Source organism: Anolis sagrei, chromosome 11 (assembly GCF_037176765.1).
Source record: "Anolis sagrei isolate rAnoSag1 chromosome 11, rAnoSag1.mat, whole genome shotgun sequence".
Lineage (NCBI taxonomy): Eukaryota > Metazoa > Chordata > Lepidosauria > Squamata > Dactyloidae > Anolis > Anolis sagrei.
In genome coordinates this window covers 3,548,921-3,571,570 of record NC_090031.1, presented here as the reverse complement: position 1 = coordinate 3,571,570, position 22,650 = coordinate 3,548,921, and the positions used below count along the sequence as shown (strand labels likewise).

Here is a 22,650-nt window from a genome sequence, read left to right as displayed (position 1 = left end):
CATATATATATATATCATAGAATCATAGAATCAAAGAGTTGGAAGAGACCTCATGGGCCATCCAGTCCAACCCCATTCTGCCAAGAAGCAGGAATATTGCATTCAAATCACCCCTGACAGATGCTTAAAAGCTTCCAAAGAAGGAGCCTCCACCACACTCCGGGGCAGAGAGTTCCACTGCTGAACGGCTCTCACAGTCAGGAAGTTCTTCCTCATGTTCAGATGGAATCTCCTCTCTTGTAATATATATGTAGAGAATAATCTATCTATCTATCTATATATCCCAATTAATCATCTATTGGAATTAATTAATATGTAGATGTGTATGACTGGATATATATGTGTGTGTGTGTGTGTAGAGAATAATCTATATATAACTCCCAATTAATCATCTATTGGAATTAATTAATATGTATACGTGTATGTATGGATATATATATATATATATATATATCCCAATTAATCATCTATTGGAATTAATTAATATGTATACATGTATGTATGGAGATATATGTTTCCCAAATAATCATCTATTGGAATGAATGAATGAATATATATATTTATTTACTTTGCTTATATATATATGTGTGTGTGTATGTATTGATCTCTCTCTCTCTCTCTCTATATATATATATATATATAGATCCCAATTAATCAACTATTGGAATTAATTAATATGTATATCTGTATGTATGTATGTATCCCTATTCATCATCCATTGTATGTATGTGTGTGTGTATATATATATATATATATATATATCTCCCAATTAATCATCTATTGGAATTAACATGTATATGTGTATGTATGGAGATATATATATACACATATCCCATTTAATCATCTATTGGAATTATTTAATTCAGTTAAAATAGACATATCTATCTGCAATAGACATACATATACATAGATTCCAGATTTGCCCTTCGCAAAGATGGCGCCCACCCGGCTTCTTTCCTCCTTCCCCTCTCTGGGGGAAATGGTCCGCGTGCCCTCAAGCAAGATGGTGGGCGGCTGGCCCCGCCCCTTCGCAGCTGCTGCTGTTGTGTGCGCTCCTGTTAAGGCTCCGCCCGGGAAACGCCCGCCTCTCCCTTTTGGGCCGGGCCTCTTCTTCTGGACTTTGACCGCCTCGGGCCCCGCGTTGGCCGGCAGAGCGATGTTCTTCGCCTCGGTGGCCAGGAGCATGGTGAGTAGCCCGAGCCCCGCTTCCATGTGCCGAGGGGAGGCATTCGGGAAGGGGTCCCCCGCTGCACCTCCCTCTGCGCCTGGCCTAAAAGGGTCCCCCTCTCTCCCACCTTGACCTTTGCAGGACCCAAGTTAGCCTTGCCACTGGGAAGGCTGCATCTACACTAAGGAGTTAATGCAGTTTAAGGCCTCTTTGGAGGCTGGGAGGTGTAGTTTTCCTAGATCTGCAACCTCTTCTGCCCAAGAATGCAGCTAGTATAGAATACCACCCAAACTTTTCATGTTGGGTGACATGTATAGAGTTGCAAACTATACATATACATATATAGTGTGTGTGTGAGAGAGAATAACATATATGGTTTTGAATAATCTTATATATTTTGTCTCCATGACAACAACATTTATATTATGATCCAAAGACCCTTTTTCTCCAAGGTGATTAGATATATAGATTATATATAGATACATAAATATAAATAAATAGATATATACATACACACACATATACACATACGAGTTTCATACAACACAGATAGGTATAAATATATACATAGATATATACATACACATATACACATATGAGTTTCATACAACACACACACATATATACATACACATGTATAGTATAACATATGTTATATAAGTTTCATACGGTGTGTGTATATATATATATACACACATATTACATGCACTCACACATATACACATACAAGTTTCATACAACACAGATATATATATATATACACACACACATATACACACACGGGTTTCATACAACACACACATATATACATACACATGTATAGTATAACAGTATAGTATAACATATGTTATATAAGTTTCATACTGTGTGTGTATATATATATATATGCACACATACATATTACATGCACTCACACATATTAGTTTTAAACAATATACATACATATATATATATACAGACAAACTTAAACACATATGAGTTTCATACAACACACACACACATATATATACATACATATACACACACGAGTTTCATACAACACACATATATACATACACATGTATAGTATAACAGTATAGTATAACATATATTATATAAGAGTTTCATATATATACACACACATATATTACATGCATGCACACATATTAGCTTTAAACAATATACATACATATATACACAGACATATAGTATAACATATATGTTTCGTATAATCTTAGAAACCCCTTAGTAAAGGTAAAGGCTTCCCCTTGACATTAAGTCCAGTCATGTCCGACTCTGGTACTCATCTCCATTTCTAAGCCAAAGAGCTGGCGTTGTCCATAGACACCTCCAAGGTCATGTGGCTGACATGACTGCATGAATTGCCGTTCCCTTCCCACCGCAGCGGTACCTATTGATCTACTGACATTTGCATCTTTTTGAACTGCTAAGTTGGCAGAAGCTGGGGCAAACAGCGAGAGCTCACCCTGCTCCCTGGATTTGAACCGCTAACCTTTCGGTCAGCAAGTCCAGCATAACCCATTGCACCACCAGGGGCTCCATACACACATGCACATACGAGTTTCATACAACACACACATACATATATATACATACATACACACATATAGTATAACATGTTTAATATATTCTTAGAAACCCCTTATAAAAGTTTCATACTGTGCATATAAACACACACACACATACATGAGTTTCAAACAATATACAAACACATATACACACACATATAGTATAAAACATATATTTCATCTAATCTTAGAAACTCCTTATAAGAGTTTCATCCTATATATACACAGACACATGTATATGTGTTTCATACTATCTATCTATACACACATAACATGTTTCATATAATTTTAGAAACCCCTTATAAGTTTCATATTATATATACACACACATACAAGAGTTTCATGCAATATATATATACACACACATACACATATAACATTCATGTTTCATATAATCTTGGTTTTGTTCCCTTTCCACTTCTGCCATTCAGTTGATTCCTGTGTAGTTCGTCTATAGCTCCATGAAATACTGCGTGCATTTGCCTTAAATACACACACACACACACACATATATATAAAGATTTCTATCTCAGTTCCCAAATCAGGAAAATAGGCACATTTCTGACTTATTATTTTATATTATTATTATTATTATTATTATTATTATTATTAACTTAGTGTACCATCTTTCCCCCCAGTATAGTCAAGGTGGCTCTATAAGGACTCCATTCCCATAAAAGAGACTGCATTATTATTATTTTTTAATTAATATTTACTTAATGTTGCTTAATTTCCAAACAATATAGATATACATAGCCAAGCCTGGAAATTATGCAAACCAGGTTCATAATCCAAAACCTCTGGAGCCGTCAAATACATTATGCGTGTATATATGTGCGTGCATACACAAACACACACAGAGACACATATTTTTGTATATGTGTGTATATATATGTGTGTGTGTGTATGTGTATATATATATATATGCGCCAGCTCTAAAGGTTTTGGATTATGAACTTGGGTTGCATAATTTCTTGGCTTGGCTCCAGAGAAAGTGGTAGGGTTTCGATTGCTAACCTTTGTACATACAAAGCTGCGACTTTGGACTTGATGGCCTGTCGGAGAGAGAGAGACATAGTGCTGTTTGAACAGCCAACACCTATCGATCAATTAAGGCTCTGTAGGACTTTTCTAGGCCTTCTAATACAACTCAATAGGGTTATATTATGTTTGATATGGTGAGTGAGTTCAGGAAGAGATCTTCCCCTGATACAAAAAACTATAGTATATATATAGTATAGGGTTGTGCTATATATTCCACAGGATCCGAAGGTTGGAAAGGGTCCCCAAAAGGTCATTCAGTCCAACCCAATTGTACCAGGCAGAAAGGCACAATCCGATCCCTCCCGGCAGATGGCCATCCAGCTATTGCCATCCTCCCAAAACATATCAGTGGGTACAGACATTGCATTCTATATTCCATCTATATAAATACAAATGTAATGTTCGGTTGTTGTAGGTTGTTTCGGGCTATATGGCCATGTTCTAGAGGCATTTTCTCCTGACGTTTCGCCTGCATCTATGGCAAGCATCCTCAGAGGTAGTGAGGTCTGTTGGAACTAGGAAAAAGGGTTTATATATCTGTGGAATGACCAGGGTGGGACAAAGAACTCTTGTCTGCTGGAGCTAGGTGTGAATGTTTCAACTGACCACCTTGATTAGCATATAATGGCCTGGCAGTGCCTGGAGCAATATGTTGTTGAGAGGTGATTAGAAACATTCATACCTAGCTCCAGCAGGCAAAAGGCCATCCAGTCCAACCCAATTCTACCAAGCAGGAAGGCACAATCCAATCACTCACGACAGATGGCCATCCAGCCCTATACACACACATATACACAAAACACATATACATAGACTGGGCCACAGCAATGCGTGGCAAGGGACGGCGAGTAGGATATGTAGTTGGAAATGGCTCCCAAAAGGCCATTCAGTCCAACTCAATTCTACCAAGCAGGAAGGCACAATCCAATCCCTTGCAACAGACGGCCATCCAGCCCTATACGCACACAAAACACATATACACAAACTGGGCCTCAGCAATGCGAGTCAGGGGATGGCTAGTAGGATATATAGTTGGAAATCGGCCCCAAAAAGCCATCCAGTCCAACCCAATTCTACCAAGCAGGAAGGCACAATCCAATCCCTCATGACAGATGGCCATCCTCTCTATACACACACATATACACAAAACACATGTACACAGACCGGGCCACAGCAATGCGTGGCAGGGAACGGCTAGTAGGATATATAGTTGGAAATGCCCCCCAAAAGGCCATCCAGTCCAACCCAATTCTACCAAGCAGGAAGGCACAATCCAATCCCTCGCGACAGATGGCCATCCAGCCCTGCCCATACTACAAGAACATAGGCGTTGTACTATATATCCCATAGAATCCTAGGGTTGGAAGGCAAATCCCAGAGACTTGGACCTCATGTGCACATGTGCTGTGTTGTTATTTACATGCCAATAATAATAATAATAATAATAATAATAATAATAATAATAGATATTGTGCTAATGCTTCTTTGCAGGCGAGGGCGCCCCGCTTGCTGCAGCCGGTGGCCTTGGGTCGGCTCCCGGGGCGCTACCAGTCCCACCAGGAAGGCCTGCCGTCGCTGCCGGTCCCGCCTTTGCAGCAGACCATGGAGCGCTACATGCTGGCCCTCCAGCCCATCGTCAGCGAGGAGGAGCTCCGCCACACGCGGGAGCTGGTGCAGGACTTCCTCAAGCCGGGGGGCTTCGGGGAGCGGCTGCAGAAGGGCCTGGAGAGGAGGGCCAAGAAGCACGAGAACTGGGTACGTACGTCTGTCCATCCGTCCGTCCGGGAAAGGGGCCTCCTTGGGTCGTCACCTGAGCAAGGACTGTCATGCTGCAGCGAAAAGGGCCAAGGCCATTCTAGGAAGGCATTGATACAAATATATATATTATAGACCAGTGAGGCCTGGCTTGACCAATGGGAAAAGCATCTAAGAGTCAAGCTGAGGGTGAGCCAAGAGTGTGATGCTGCAGCAAAAAGGGCCAAGGCCATTCTAGGAAGGCATAGATACAAATATATATATTATAGATGAGTCAGGCCTGGCTTGACCAATGGGAAAAGCATCTAAGAATCAAGCTGAGGGTGAGCCAAGAGTGTGATGCTGCAGCAAAAAGGGCCAAGGTAATTCTAGGAAGGCATAGATACAAATATATATATTATAGTTGAGTCAGGCCAGGCTTGACCAATGGGAAACGCATCTAAGAGTCAAGCTGAGGGTAAGCCAAGAATGTGATGCTGCAGCAAAAAGGGCCAAGGCCATTCTAGGAAGGCATTGATACAAATATATATATTATAGACCAGTGAGGCCTGGCTTGACCAATGGGAAAAGCATCTAAGAGTCAAGCTGAGTGTGATGCTGCAGCGAAAAGGGCCAAGGCCATTCTAGGAGGGCATCGATACAAATATATATATTATAGATGAGTCAGGCCTGGCTTGACCAATGGGAAAAGCAGCTAAGAGTCAAGCTGAGGGTGAGCCAAGAATGTGATGCTGCAGCAAAAAGGGCAAAGGCAATTCTAGGAAGTCATTGATACAAATATATATATTATAGTTGAGTCAGGCCAGGCTTGACCAATGGGAAACGCATCTAAGAGTCAAGCTGAGGGTGAGCCAAGAATGTGATGCTGCAGCAAAAAGGGCAAAGGCCATTCTAGGAAGGCATTGATACAAATATATATATTATAGACCAGTGAGGCCTGGCTTGACCAATGGGAAAAGCATCTAAGAGTCAAGCTGAGTGTGATGCTGCAGCGAAAAGGGCCAAGGCCATTCTAGGAGGGCATCGATACAAATATATATATTATAGATGAGTCAGGCCTGGCTTGACCAATGGGAAAAGCAGCTAAGAGTCAAGCTGAGGGTGAGCCAAGAATGTGATGCTGCAGCAAAAAGGGCAAAGGCAATTCTAGGAAGTCATTGATACAAATATATATATTATAGTTGAGTCAGGCCAGGCTTGACCAATGGGAAACGCATCTAAGAGTCAAGCTGAGGGTGAGCCAAGAATGTGATGCTGCAGCAAAAAGGGCAAAGGCCATTCTAGGAAGGCATTGATACAAATATATATATTATAGACCAGTGAGGCCTGGCTTGACCAATGGGAAAAGCATCTAAGAGTCAAGCTGAGTGTGATGCTGCAGCGAAAAGGGCCAAGGCCATTCTAGGAGGGCATCGATACAAATATATATATTATAGATGAGTCAGGCCTGGCTTGACCAATGGGAAAAGCAGCTAAGAGTCAAGCTGAGGGTGAGCCAAGAATGTGATGCTGCAGCAAAAAGGGCAAAGGCAATTCTAGGAAGTCATTGATACAAATATATATATTATAGTTGAGTCAGGCCAGGCTTGACCAATGGGAAACGCATCTAAGAGTCAAGCTGAGGGTGAGCCAAGAATGTGATGCTGCAGCAAAAAGGGCAAAGGCCATTCTAGGAAGGCATTGATACAAATATATATATTATAGACCAGTGAGGCCTGGCTTGACCAATGGGAAAAGCATCTAAGAGTCAAGCTGAGTGTGATGCTGCAGCGAAAAGGGCCAAGGCCATTCTAGGAGGGCATCGATACAAATATATATATTATAGATGAGTCAGGCCTGGCTTGACCAATGGGAAAAGCAGCTAAGAGTCAAGCTGAGGGTGAGCCAAGAGTGTGATGCTGCAGCAAAAAGGGCAAAGGCCATTCTAGGAAGGCATTGATACAAATATATATATTATAGACCAGTGAGGCCTGGCTTGACCAATGGGAAAAGCATCTAAGAGTCAAGCTGAGTGTGATGCTGCAGCGAAAAGGGCCAAGGCCATTCTAGGAGGGCATCGATACAAATATATATATTATAGATGAGTCAGGCCTGGCTTGACCAATGGGAAAAGCAGCTAAGAGTCAAGCTGAGGGTGAGCCAAGAATGTGATGCTGCAGCAAAAAGGGCAAAGGCAATTCTAGGAAGTCATTGATACAAATATATATATTATAGTTGAGTCAGGCCAGGCTTGACCAATGGGAAACGCATCTAAGAGTCAAGCTGAGGGTGAGCCAAGAATGTGATGCTGCAGCAAAAAGGGCAAAGGCCATTCTAGAAAAGTATCAATAGAAATATATATATTATAGACCAGTGAGGCCTGGCTTGACCAATGGGAAAAGCATCTAAGAGCCAAGCTGAGGGTGAGCCAAGAGTGTGATGCTGCAGCAAAAAGGGCAAAGGCCATTCTAGGAAGGCATTGATACAAATATATATATTATAGACCAGTGAGGCCTGGCTTGACCAATGGGAAAAGCATCTAAGAGCCAAGCTGAGGGTGAGCCAAGAGTGTGATGCTGCAGCAAAAAGGGCAAAGGCAATTCTAGGAAGTCATTGATACAAATATATATATTATAGTTGAGTCAGGCCAGGCTTGACCAATGGGAAACGCATCTAAGAGTCAAGCTGAGGGTGAGCCAAGAATGTGATGCTGCAGCAAAAAGGGCAAAGGCCATTCTAGGAAGGCATTGATACAAATATATATATTATAGACCAGTGAGGCCTGGCTTGACCAATGGGAAAAGCAACTAAGAGCCAAGCTGAGGGTGAGCCAAGAGTGTGATGCTGCAGCAAAAAGGGCAAAGGCCATTCTATTTATTTATTATTTACTGGATTTATATGCCGCCCTTCTCACCCCAAAGGGGACTCAGAGCGGCTTACAAGATAGATATACATACAATATATTATGTTATTAGCATAGTACAATATTAGTACAGTTATTAGTATAGTACAATACCTGTATTAAATATTACTATATTGTAATATACTATTATATTGCAATATTATTAGTAATATTACATGTAATATAAATATTATAATTATAATATCATATTATTAATATTATTATATCATATTATTAGTAGTAGTATTATATTACATTACATTATAATATATGCATATACAATATATTATATTATATTATATTATATTATATTATATTATAAGCATAGCACAGGAGAAAAAGTGGAATTTTCCCCTGGCCCCCTCTCTCTTCACTCGGGCCCAGTGAAGAGGAAGGTAGAAATAGAAATATATTTTATAGAAATATATATTAGACAATAGAAATATATATTATAGACAATGGGCTTGATCAATGGGAAAGGGATCTAGGAGTCAAGCTGAGGGTGAGCCAAGAGTGTGATGCTGCAGCGAAAAAGGCCAAGGCCATTCTAGGAAGGTATCAATAGAAATATATATTAGACAAGTGAGCCCTGGTTTGACCAATGGGAAAGGGATCTAGGAGTCAAGCTGAACTTGAGCCGGGAGTGTGATGCTGTAGCAAACAAGGCCAATGCAATACTAGGCTGCATCAATACAAATATATATTATAGATGAGTGAGCCCTGGCTTGACCAATGGGAAAGAGATTTAGGAGTCTGGTTGAGGATGAGGCAAGAGTGTGATGCTGCAGCAAACAAGGCGAATGTGATTCTAGGCTGCATCAATACAAATATATATTGTCGAAGAGTGAATTTTAGGATTATACAAGTTGAATGTGTGCCAATGAGGAGGAAGGGGGAAAGTGTTGTTTCCAAGGTAGAGTGGGAGCCAATGGAGGGTTGGTCTGGATGGCCTTTGGGACCCTTCCAACCCTCGGCTGCTCTGTCATTTTCTCCTCCCAGCTCTCCGACTGGTGGCTGAAGACGGCCTACCTGGAGTACCGCCTGCCGGTGGTGGTGCATTCCAGTCCCGGCGTGGTTTTGCCCAAACAGGACTTTCAGGACCGGCAGGGCCAGCTCAGGTAATGGGGCAGCAGCACCTTGCCCTTCCAGGGAAACGTCTCTATAGCCAACCTTGCTTCATGGCAGGACAACCCATAATCACCACCACCAGGTTATTTGAAGGCCCATCGCCTCTCCTTCAACACGGTCTTAATTGTTGGGAATACCACTGCAGTAATTGCCGTGAAAGTAGTTGTTCTACCACTCCAGAAACTTCATTTTTGTGGCTGCCACAAACTAGGCTGGATTGGTTGAGACTCCATGAGATCTTCTTTCTAAGCTGTTTCTAAGTTTTCTAAGTCCATCCATCCTTTCTTTGGCTTTTGTCCATGTGGTTCTCTTCTCATGATGCAACTACGCCACCCTAGTCTTGTATGGTTCTATTATTATTATTGTTATTATTATTATTATTGAGCAGAGGATGGATGACCATCTGTCGGGAGGGATCCACCTACCTATCCATCTATTCATGATATCTATGTATCCATCCAGACATCCCTACATACATCTATATGTATGTATGTATGTATGTATGTATGCATGCATGTATGTATATGTCTGTCTGTCTGTCTGTCTATCTATCTATCTATCTATCTATCCATTTATCTATAATTCTATCCCTCCAACCACGCATGCATCTATCTATCTATCTATCTATCTATCTATCTATGCATCTATCTATCAATCTATCTAAGCATCTATGCATCTATCTATGCATCTATCTATGCATCTGTTTATCTAGCCATCTATCTATCCATTTATCTATCATTCTATCTATCCCTCCAACCACCCATGCATCTATCTATCTATCCATTTATCTATCCCTCCAACCACCCATGCATCCATGCATCTATCTATCTATCTATCTATCTATCTATCTATCCCTTTATCCTTCTGTCTTTCCATCTATCTGTCTGTCTGTCTGTCTGTCTATCCATCCACCCAACCATCCCTTTATCCCTCTCTCCATCCATCCATTATTCTGATTTCTCTCTCTCTCTCTCTATCCCTTTATCCCTCTATCCTATCTATCTATCTATCCCTTTATCCCTCTGTATTTCCATCTATCTATCTATCTATCTATCTATCTATCTATCTATCCATCCATCCACCCAACCATCCCTTTATCCCACTCTCCATCCATCCATCTATTATTCTGATTTCTCTCTCTCTCTCTATCCCTTTATCCCTCTATCCTATCTATCTATCTATCTATCTATCTATCTCTCCCTCCCTCCCTCCCTCCCTCCATCCATCTATATCTGTATATCCATCCAGACATCCCTCCATGCATCTATATGTATGTATGTGTGTATCCATCCATCCATCATTCTAGGTATCTCTCCAATCATCTATCTGTCTGTCTGTCTGTCTATCTATCTAATCTATCCATGCATCCATCTATCTATCCATCCATCCATTTATTTATATCTATCTATCCCTCCATCCATGCATCTATATCCATCCATCTATCTATTTTTTCTTGGAAAGTGAGACAAACCGGTCCGAGGTGATGGGTGAAGGTGAAGTATTACACCATTACCTTACACCTGATTTCTAATATTTTGGGCGTGGAAAGGCGACACCTCAGTACGCGTCTACCTTTTGCCCAGTTTTGCCTTTTGCCAGCAGTTAAGAATAGCGCCCAATCCAAGGAAAGAGCAAGCCAAGGGAAGGAAAGCCCGGTCTCTATTTATAGGCCAGGGACACAACATCAACAAAAGCAAGCCTGGGATGCCTGAAAGGTTCCCTTTGAATCCATGCAGTGGGATGCCGCGTGATGCTGTAAGATGGCAGGGATCATGGTCTCCTTTGCTAGGAAATCCATCCATCCGACTCCGTGCTGGTCCCAAAATACTGTGAGTGTGACCTTGCCTGCCGAGAGCTGGGCGGGTGCCTTCTTTGGAGGCGGCGAGTCAGGATGCGCCCATTGCATCGACTGGACTTGAGTCTCAGGATCAGAGGGATGGACCCCACTTTCAGCCTAGTTTGTGCCACATAAACAAAGTTTCCAAGTAAGGACTACATGATTAAGACAGGAAATGAAACCAAACCAGGACCGAAACATTATTCAAATTATTATTATTATTATTAGAAACATAACAAGATGAGTCCACACCAGACAAGATCACTCTGCTGGCTGTAGTATTGGATCACATGTCGGACACTTCCCATTATTATTATTATTATTATTATTATTATTATTATTGTCACCTGGGATTGCAACAATATTATTATTATTATTAGTAGTAGTAGTAGTAGTATAAACATAACAAGATGAGTCCACAGAAGACAAGGTCACTCTGCTGGCTGTTGTATTGGATCACACGTCAGACACTTCCCATTATTATTATTATTATTATTGTTGTTGTTGTTGTGTCACCTGGGATTGCAACATCATCATCATCATTATTATAAACATAACAAGATGAGTCCACAGCAGACAAGGTCACTCTGCTGACTGTCATCTTGGATCACACGTCGGACACTTCCTATTATTATTATTATTATTATTATTATTATTATTATTATGTCACCTGGGATTGCAACAATATTATTATTATTATTATTATTATTATTATTATTATTATAAACATAACAAGATGAGTCCACACCAGACAAGGTCACTCTGCTGGCTGTTGTATTGGATCACACATCGGACACTTCCCATTATTCAAATTATTATTATTATTATTATTATTATTATTATTATTTTGCAGGTTTGCAGCCAAGCTGATCGAAGGCGCCTTGGACTTCAAGACCATGATTGACAAGTGAGTTAAGAGGAATCCCCTCCCATAGGTTGAGTCAGTCGTGGGGGTCCAGTGTGCCAAGTTTGAAAATTCCCCAAAAATCCGTGGATAAGAGAAACGTTCTGAATTTTTGTGGGCTAACAGTGGTCAATGTGTTCTAGCATTGTAGCAACTTTCACTCCAATAGCTTTCAAAACGAGGGAGAAAAGAGCTCCTGAAGTTTCCTCAATTATAATAATTATGCGCAATTACTCTAATGAAATATAATTATAGATATCATTAATGGGAATCCATTAGGAAATGGTATTGATAAGCCAGGAACCAAAATCATGCTACACCATGTTTCCGATGCTTCTTCCTTCCAGCGAGACCTTACCTGTGGAATACCTGGGCGGGAAGCCGCTCTGCATGAACCAGTATTACCAGATCCTCTCCTCGTGCCGCATCCCGGGCCCCAAACGGGACTCCGTGGTGAACTACGCCAGAGGGAAGACACCCTCCACGCACATCACGGTGGTCCACAACTTCCAGGTATGGGCTCCGTGACTCCAGGCGATGGTGCCTCGGTCTCCTCCTTTGCAGAGCCTTGTTGGCATCTTCCCCCTTTCCTTCGGTTCCAGTTTTTCGAGCTGGACGTCTACAGCAGTGACGGGAGCCCCCTCACCACCGACCAGATCTTCCTCCAGTTGGAAAAGATCTGGAACACCTCGCTCCAAACCAACAAGGAGCCCATCGGGATCCTGACCACGAACCATCGTAACAGTTGGGCCAAGGCCTACAACAACCTCATCAAAGGTGCGCTTCCAAGGCTTCCCTCCTATCCTTTCCTTCCGAGAAAAAGATCCCATCTCCAAGGCAGGGCCTCCTTGGTGGTGACTCTTACCCTCTATTATTATTATTATGATTATTATTATTATTATTACATGTACATAACAACACAGCACACGTGCATATTAGGCCCATACTAGGTCATCTCTAAATATTGGGCTCTTCCCAAGGGCCTAGGGTATTAGAGATATTATTGGGCGGGAACATGCAAATTCCATACCAATAGAGAGTAAGAAACACTGGGATGTCTGTGGTGGAGGAAAAACAGAAAATCTAGGATGATATTATCCCCGTGTGAAAGCATCTGCTGGGGTGGCAGGCAGAATGGTGTTGGTGGAGGACAGGGCTCTTGGACATCTTCATGGCGCTCACCATAATTGGCAATGTTATTGGAGGGAGAACCATTGGTATCTCCTGAGTGGTGGAAGTTATAGTGGTTTGTGGAGGTGGGAGCCTGTCTGTGAATATGGAGGGACCCTCAATGGTCCCATCCTGATTGAGAGGTAGATATCCCTGTTTTGGCCTCTCCGCAGACAAGACGAACAAGGAGTCGGTGCGCTCCATTGAGAAGAGCATCTTCACCATCTGCCTGGACGCTCCAATGCCCCGAGTCTCGGATGACATCTACCGCAGCCGGGTGGCCGCCCAAATGCTGCACGGAGGGGGCAGCCGGTGGAACAGTGGGAATCGGTGGTTCGACAAGACCCTCCAGGTGGGTCAGTGGTAGAACACGTGGTCTTCATGTTGAATAGTGAAGCATGTCATCTTCATACTCAATGGTGAAACATGCATTCATGCTCAATAGTAGGACAAGTAGTCTTCATGTTTGATGGTAGAACATGTAGTCTTCATATTCAATACTGAAACGTCGTCTCATGTTTAGTGGGAGAATACATGGTTTTCATGCACAGTAGAACATGTCTTCTAATTCAATGCTAGATCATGCAGTCTTCATGTTTGGTGGGAGAATACTTGGTCTTCAAGCTCATTGGTGGAACATGTCATCTTCTTTATCGATACTGAAATATGTAGTCTTCATAATCAAAGGTGAAACATGTAGCATTCATGGTCAATGGCAGAAAGTGTGGCCTTCATATTCAATACTGAAGCATGTAGTCTCATCTCTGGTGGGAGAATACATGGTCATACTCAGTGGTAGAACATGTGGTCTTCATATTCAATTATAGAACATGTCACCTTCATGCTTGTTGGAAAATACATGGTCACTCTCAATGGTAGGACATGTGGGCTTCATACTCAATGCTAGAATATACAGTTTGCATATTCAGTGATAGACCATCCAGTCTTTATGCCCAATGGTGGAACATTAAGTTTTCATGCTTAATACTGAAACATGTAGTCTCATGCTTGGTGGGAGAATACATGGTCATGCTCAATGGCAGGACATGTGGTCTTCATGCTCAAAGGTAGAATATATAGTTTGCATATTCAGTGATAGACCATCTAGTCTTCATGCCCAATGATAGAACATGTGGTCTTCATGATCAGTAGTAGAACACACAGTCTTCATACTCAGTAGAAGAACATGTGTGGTGGGAGAACACATGGCCACTATGCTAAATGGAACATGTGGCCTTCGTGCTAAAAAGCAGAACAGGTGGTTTTCATGTTTGGTGGCCTTCATAACAATGGACACATAGCCTTCACATTTAGTGGTAGAACATACCCAGAGACAAACAATTCAAGATAGATGAGTTATTTGACTGCATCCTGAGCATTGTTCTCCCGTTTTCCACTCCTCAGTTTATTGTGGCAGAGGATGGATCCTGCGGCTTGGTCTACGAACACGCGCCCTCGGAGGGCCCCCCCATTGTTGCCATGTTGGATCATGTTGTGGAGTACACGTAAGGACCCATCCCCAAACACACACATACTTTCAACCCATAGTACAGAACCAGGTATGTAGCATTCTTAACTGAAACGCAACTGTACGGTTGCCATCCCTCCACAGGAAAAAGCCGGAGATGGTGAGGTCCCCCATGGTCCCTCTGCCCATGCCCAAGAAGCTGCGGTTCAACATCACCCCAGAAATCAAGAACGACATCGAGAAGGCCAAACAGAACCTCAACATGTGAGTTGAGGAGGGGGTAAAGAAGAGGGGGTGATTCTCTGCGTTATCTCGAGCAAAATGGGGTTGTCGTAATGTTCTTCCCCCTCTTTCTTTTGCTTTCCTCAGCTTGGTCCAGGACTTGGACATCTCCGCCATCGTCTTCCACCAGTTCGGGAAGAACTTCCCCAAGTCCCAGAAGATCAGCCCGGACGCTTTTATTCAGATGGCCCTGCAGTTGGCTTATTACAGGTAAGAGGAGAAGGGAAGGGAGGTGGGTTGTATATTTCTCATTTCCATCAGAAGATGGGGTTCATATCGGAGGGTGCCATCATCCTCCACATTTGCAGATTCAATCAAAAATTTCCTCTGGAGGAACCTCTCACTCCTCCAGTGTCACTCTAAGGTCAACTTTCTCCAATTCTGTGGGAAGAGAGAGAGATTTCTAATTTCTGGGAATCTCTAGATCTTCTTATGTGGTTCTATGTTCAGCTTTTAATGGAAATTGACCCATATGAATGTGCTGAAACCCTTGAAAATCCTAGAAGTCTTCTCTCAGAAAGAAAATCAACTTTCATGGGGTTCTTGTGCCTTGACCTTCAGCAAATGCAGACTGTATTAATGTGTATATTTCTTTTCACTCCTGTCCTTTCTCCTTTCCTTCCCATTCTCTCTGTCCTCTTTCCTTTCTCTCCTTTCCCCTTTCCTTCCTTTCTCCTTCCTTCTATTTCTTTTCTTCTATTTCTTTTTCTTTCCTTCTGTTTCTATTTCTCCTTCCTTCCATTTCTTTTCTTCTATTTCTTTCTTTTTCTTTCCTTCGGTTTCTATTTCTCCTTCCTTCCATTTCTTTCTCTTTCCTTTCTTCTATTTCTTTCTTTCTCTTTACTTCTATTCCTTCCTTCCTTCTATTTCTTTCCTTCTTTTTCTTTCCTTCTATTTCTCCTTCCTTCCTTCCATCCATTTCTTTCCTTCTATTTCTCATTTTTTCCTTCATTCCTTCCTTTTTATTTCCTTCTATTTCTCCTTCCTTCCATTTCTTTTCTTCTTTTTCTTTCTTTTCTTCTATTGCTCTTTCTCCTTCCTTCCTTTTCTTTCCTATTTTTCCTTCCTTCTATTTTTCCTTCCTTCCTTCCTTCCATCCATCCATTTCTTTCCTTCTATTTCTCCCTCCTTTCTTCCATGTCTTTCCTTCTTTTTCTTTTTCTCCTTCCTTCCATTTCTTTCTTTCCTTTTATTTCCCTCCCTCCCTTCCTTCTATTTCTTTCTTTCTTTACTTCTTTTTCTTTCCATCTATTTCTCCTTCCTTCCTTCCTTCCTCTTCTATTTCTTTCCTCTCCTTCCTTCCTTCCTTCCTTCCTTCCTTCCTTCCTTCCTTCCTAGGATGTACAATGAGGCCTGTGCCACGTACGAAAGTGCCTCGCTCCGCATGTTCCGCCTTGGACGGACGGACACCATCCGCTCGGCCTCCGTCGATTCCCTCAAGTTTGTCCAGGCCATGGATGATTCCGGAAAGCAGGTGGGACACAGGCATGACATATCTGCCACTTGCACTTAAGATTCCGAGTTGCTTTTCAATGAGCCCGGCTCTTCTTTTTCCTCCTCTTCAGGAGCAGGAGAAGGTGGAGCTCTTGAGGCGAGCGACCCAAGCCCATCGCGCTTACACCGACATGGTGAGAAATCAGACCAATAACGTAACGGGGAGACACTGCCGGGAATTGTCCAGATTTCATGGTCTTTCCTCCCTCTCCGCAGGCCATCCGAGGGGACGCCATTGACCGCCATCTCCTGGGACTGAAGCTCCAGGCCATAGAGGACCTGGTGAGCATGCCGGAGCTCTTCATGGACACCTCCTTCGCCGTGGCCATGCACTTTAATCTCTCCACCAGCCAGGTACCGCTCTTCTCTACGCATTCCTCTGATCCTTGGTAACATCCGACGCAGGTCCATCCTATACATAGGGGTTGGCTTTCTCTGATCTACTACTTCTATTTGTTCTTCTTCTACTTCTTGTTCTTCTACATCTTGGTCTAATTACTTCAGCTTCTTGTTGTTCTAGTACTTCTGTTTCTTTGTTTACTTCTTCTGTTTCTTGTTCTTCTACGTCTTGGTCTACATCTACTATTTCTTGTTTTTCTTCTACATCCTTTTGTACTTCTTGGTTTATTACTTCAGCTTCTTGTTCTTCTAGTACTTCTATTCCTTCTATTTCTTTGTCTGCTGCTTCTGTTACTTGTTCTACATCTTCTACTTCTTGGTCTATTACTGCAGCTTCTTGTTCTTCTAGTACTTCTATTTCTTCTACTTCATTGTGTACTATTTCTATTTCTTGTTCTTCTCCGTCTTGTTCTACCTTAACTTCAATTTCTTGTTCTATTATTTCTTCCTGTTCTTCTAACGTCTGCTATTTCTAGTTCTTCTACATCTTCTTCTACTTCTTGGTCTATTACTTCAACTTCTTCTTCTTTTACTTGTATACTACTTCTGTTTCTTGTTCTTCTCCATCTTGTTCTACCTTAACTTCTATTTTTGGTTCTATTGCTTCTTCCTGTTCTTCTAACATCTGCTATTTCAAGTTCTTCGACATCTTCTTCTACTTCTTGGTTTATTACTTCAACTTCTTGTTCTACTTCTTTTACTTGTCTACTACTTCTGTTTCTTGTTCCTCTCCATCTTGTTCTACTTTAACTTCTATTTCTTGTTCTATTCTTCCTGTTCTTCTAACATCTGCTGTTTCTAGTTCTTCTACATCTTCTACTTCTTGGTCTATTACTGCAGCTTCTTGTTCTTCTAGTACTTCTATTTCTTCTACTTCATTGTGTACTATTTCTATTTCTTGTTCTTCCCCATCTTGTTCTACCTTAACTTCTATTTCTGGTTCTATTATTTCTTCCTGTTCTTCTAACATCTGCTATTTCTAGTTCTTCTACATCTTCTTCTACTTCTTGGTCTATTACTTCAACTTCTTCTTCTTTTACTTGTATACTACTTCTGTTTCTTGTTCTTCTCCATCTTGTTCTACCTTAACTTCTATTTCTTGTTCTGTTCTTCCTGTTCTTCTAACATCTGCTATTTCTAGTTCTTCTAAATCTTCTACTTCTTGGTCTATTACTTCAACTTCTTGTTCTTCTACTACTTCTATGTCTTCTACCCCTTTGTCTACTACTTCTGTCTCTTCTTCTTCTATATCTTGTTCTACTTGTTCTTTTATTACTACTATTTCTTGTTATATTACTTCTGGTTCTTCTAGTATTTCTTCTGTTTCTTGTTCTTTTTCTACCTTGATTTCTTGTTCTTCTACTACTACTTTTTCTTCTTCATGTTCTTCTTGCTCTTTATGTTGCCTTATTATGGTAAGATAACAAAAATAAAACTCAAAAGTTGTACTGTACACCTTCCATTCACACTTGCCATTCTCCCTGGTAAAAGAAACCCAAAATTCATAGCCTGACAAGACGACTAGGAGGAGATATATATAGGGGCAAGATTTCTTTAAACTGTATATAAATGTGTTCTTCTCTCTAGGTTCCTGCCAAGACTGACTGCGTGATGTGCTTTGGTCCAGTCGTCCCCGATGGTTACGGCATCTGCTACAACCCCATGGACGACCACATCAACTTTGCCATCTCCGCCTTCAACAGCTGCGGCGAAACCAACGCCGCCCGCATGGCGCACTATTTGGAAAAGGCCCTTTTGGACATGCGCCTCCTGCTGCAGTCGAACCCCAGATCCAAGCTTTAAGGAGGAGTGAGTCCGTGGTTAGGAGCGTTGTGACTCCCAATGTCCGAACACCCGCCATATTGATGAGAACGGGCTCCACCTGGATCGAAAGTGCAAGTTCTGTACAGTATCAATGTGCCTTTTTCTTGTGATTCGGAAAGTGCCCTTCTCCCTCCCAGAGGAGTATTTTCTCGGAGGGCAAGTAATGCCAACCGACACTTGTATTCTCAGCATGCCATGTTTTTCTGTTTTTGCTGTGGAAACAAAAATACAGCCTTTCCCTTGTATGTAAGAAGAGGAGATAAAGCCATATACATAATGGCAACTGAAAGAACAAAGCGTCAGAGAAGAAAACAGGAGTGATGGAACACGATGGCAAGTGGAAAGACTTAAACCTAGTAATGTATGTCTTTTTTTGGATTGAGAATGTAATTCTGAGTGAGTCCAAACACCTTTTTAGATTGTGCCAAAAAAGATTCCTCCCTTTTATTTTGTGTGACTACTATATTGTTTTGCCATGTTTGAATGCTGGCACCTTGTTTTTTGAAAGTACACAAGGGTTATCCAGAAAGTAAGGTTAGCTTCTCACTCGAATGCTACATTGCCTGAATTAACTCTTAGGTAAACAACTTGCTATTTAATAGACACCCAAGAAAGCATTTCATTTCCCATGAATTCTCTCCACAACTGCTCTGACCTGCGATGCCTATTCTTCTGCTCTGAAGACCTTTGTTAACCTTCGTTGCTCCAGGTGTTTTTTCCTGGGAGCCTTCTGTATCAATTCTTCACCTAACTTCTTATCTAATGTTGCAGTTTCTGGCTGCTCTGACTGACCTTGAAGCCCTGCACTTTCTGAGTCCGATTTCTCAGAGAAGCATCATTCCCCTGACTTGAATCTTCACCATTTCATGGCCTAGGAAATCTCACAAGCAATTGCACAATCCTCTCTAAATCATCAGTGAATCCATCAGCCTCATGAGCTTCAGGTTGATCTACAACACTATGTAAATGGTGAGATAACATACAAATCAGTTCAGTAGATCCTGTAGGTCTACACCAGGGATCCCCAAAGTATTTTTTTAAAATAGAAGAATTAATATATTTTAATAAAACTTACATGGATTATAGCATAGGTTTTACACTATTTTTCCACGTAATCACCATTTAGTTCAATACATTTTGTCATCCGTGGGACGCGTTTTGGATGCCTGTGTCATAGAAGTTTCCCTCCGCATTTTTCAGCCAGTTCATCACTTCGATTTTCACCTCGTCGGAAAAGTGTTTTCCACCCAGATGATCCCTCAATTTATTGAACAGACAATAGTCACTGGGTGTGAGATTGGGATGGCTTAAAGCATCCCAACCAAAAGAAGTCAACCACTCTTGGGTTGCATGAGCGGTGTGCGAACGTGCATTGTCATGAAGGAGACAGACTCCCGTTGTCAGCATCCCACAGCATTTGTTTTGGATGGCTCTGCAAAGTTTCTTCGTGATCTCACAATATATTCCATGCCGTCTTGGTATTACATCCTCTTCATAAATGAAATAATTTCACGATGAATCGCAGTGGTGTTCATGCCTTTAGCATTCAGGTAGTGTATTAGAGCGTGAACTTTGCACTTGGAGAAAAATGGAATGAGGACGCTCGTCGCTAGCCTTCACCACAACATCAGTCGATGAGCTACCGACAACTGGCTCTGCTCGTTTGCTTTCGCAGGCATAGCACTACACAGCAGTGATACCAACTTCCCCCCGAGAAATTCCCTGCGAGAGCTACATGCCTTGTAACTTTACTTTCTGGATATCCCTCATATTGCATGAACTTCGCACTTGAAGAGAAATGGAATGAGGACGCTCATCTCTAACCTTCACAACATCAGTTGATGAGCTACCGACGACTGGCACTGCTCGTTCACTTCCGCAGGCTTAGCACTACACAGCAGTGATACCAACTTCCCCCGAGAAATTCCCCGTGAGAGCTACATGCCTTGTAACCTTAATTTGCACTTTACTATCTTTGTACAGTGCAAACTTCACACTTGGAGAGAAATAGAATGAGGACGCTCATCACCACAGTGATACCAACTTCCCCCAAGAAATTCCCCGCAAGAGCTACGTGCTTTGTAACTTTACTTTCTGAATAATCTTTGTACAGTGCAAACTTCGCACTTGGAGAAAAACGGAATGAGGATGCTAATCTCTAACCTTCACAACATCAGTTGATGAGCTACCGACGACTGGCACTGCTCATTCGCATCTGCAGGCTTAGCTCTACACAGCAGTGATACCAACTTCACCCGAGAAATTTCCTGCAAGAGCTACGTGCCTTGTAACCTTACTTTCCGGATAATCTTTGTACAGTGCAAACTTTGCACTTGGAGGGAAATGGAATGAGGACGCTAATCTCTAACCTTCACAAGATCAGTTGATGAGCTTCCAACGACTGGCACTGCTCGTTTGCTTTCGCAGGCTTAGCTCTACACAGCAGTGATACCAACTTCCCCGAGAAATTTCCCGCGAGATCTACGTGCCTTGTAACCTTACTTTCCGGATAACCCTCGTATGAATAACCAAACCCTTACATCCCTGGAAGTGCCTTATATTACCATATCCAAGGAAGACAGCCTATTTTTCTTAAATGTTTACATTTGCCTGAAAAAAAAAATCACGTTTAGTTACATCCAACCTATGTTTGTGGCGACCAGGATCGCGTAAAGGTTAAGAAACTTAAATAGTATTTTATTAATACTATTGGGTGTTTCGATTCTTATCTGAGCCTCTAAACCTGTCAGTTGGATTGTTGTTTTATTCATAGCTGAAAAACACGTCCGTATTAGAAGTCTCAAGATGTTGACGGTTAACGGTTCACAATTTTTATTTGTTTGCATTAGAAGTGGATCTAAACAAATTAACCTAATAGTGAGACTCGAGCTATTTGATTGTTCGAAGTCGACAATTTTAAAAATCGAAAAAAGTTAAAATTTCGAAGCTCTGAATTGGGAGACCTTCCTTAAAGGGTTACAGAAAAAATGTGAAGTGCTATAAGCACACCTACACTAAGGCATGCATATATACATATATATATGTATGCCAACACACTTTCAAATAAGCTGGTCAGCTACAAACGGTGGGCTTCGGAGTCTATTGCATTTCTCTTTTTCAGCTTTTTTGGGAAAACTAGAAAAAAGCGCCGTTTGAATATTGTGTGCACTTTTGTAATGCTTCCGAAAATCTTGTTTGTATGACTTTGTCATAGTAATGTGTGAAAATATATAGAGAGAGATGCTATGCCGTTTGAAAAGGGCAGGGCTGCAATAAAGGAATCCAGACGTTTGCTTGTATATAATGTAAAGGTGGCTTTTCACATTCTATGTCTCTTGTCTGTAAAAATATTTGGGAGCAGAGTAATATTTACAGCTACCGTTGATTCCCCCAATCACCGCCTGTATGCACAATTGTCTATGTTGGGTTTGTGTGCCAAGCGTGGTCCAGATCTGACGCCAGCTGGGTTCAGTGCTTTCTGGATGCAGGTGAACTACAACTCCCAAAATCGACATCAATTTCCCTCAAACTTCTCCATTATGATCAGTTGGTCGTGGGGCATCCCTGTGCCAAGTGTGGTCCTGTTCCATTGTCAGTGAGGGTCTCCGTTTCTCTGGATGGAGGTGAACTACAATTCCCAAAATGAAGGTTAATTCCCACAAACTCCTGCAGTATGTTCATGAGGCTTCTCTCTGCCAAGTTTGGTCCCGGTCCATAGTTGGTAGGGG

At 41.7% G+C, this 22,650-nt stretch overlaps 1 protein-coding gene across 1 annotated transcript; it reads left to right on the top strand.

Moving 5' to 3' along the window:
* The first annotated feature begins 1,078 nt into the window (after positions 1-1,078).
* Positions 1,079-22,232, top strand: CRAT (carnitine O-acetyltransferase). Its single transcript, XM_060757509.2, has 14 exons — positions 1,079-1,186; positions 5,272-5,535; positions 9,416-9,534; positions 12,235-12,288; positions 12,633-12,798; positions 12,888-13,062; positions 13,629-13,807; positions 14,860-14,960; positions 15,068-15,187; positions 15,293-15,415; positions 16,544-16,679; positions 16,771-16,833; positions 16,916-17,053; positions 18,686-22,232. The coding sequence occupies exons 1-14, from the start codon at positions 1,157-1,159 to the stop codon at positions 18,899-18,901; spliced, it is 1,884 nt and encodes a 627-aa protein (XP_060613492.2). The 5' UTR covers positions 1,079-1,156; the 3' UTR covers positions 18,902-22,232.
* Positions 22,233-22,650: the final 418 nt, after the last annotated feature.

Excerpts from the sequence above, each read along its gene's own strand:
- CRAT (XM_060757509.2), top strand. The coding sequence starts at position 1,157 with ATGTTCTTCGCCTCGGTGGCCAGGAGCATG. Across the intron at positions 13,808-14,859 it reads GGTTCGACAAGACCCTCCAG|TTTATTGTGGCAGAGGATGG; the intron begins GTGGGTCAGTGG and ends TCCACTCCTCAG. Across the intron at positions 15,188-15,292 it reads GCCAAACAGAACCTCAACAT|CTTGGTCCAGGACTTGGACA; the intron begins GTGAGTTGAGGA and ends TGCTTTCCTCAG.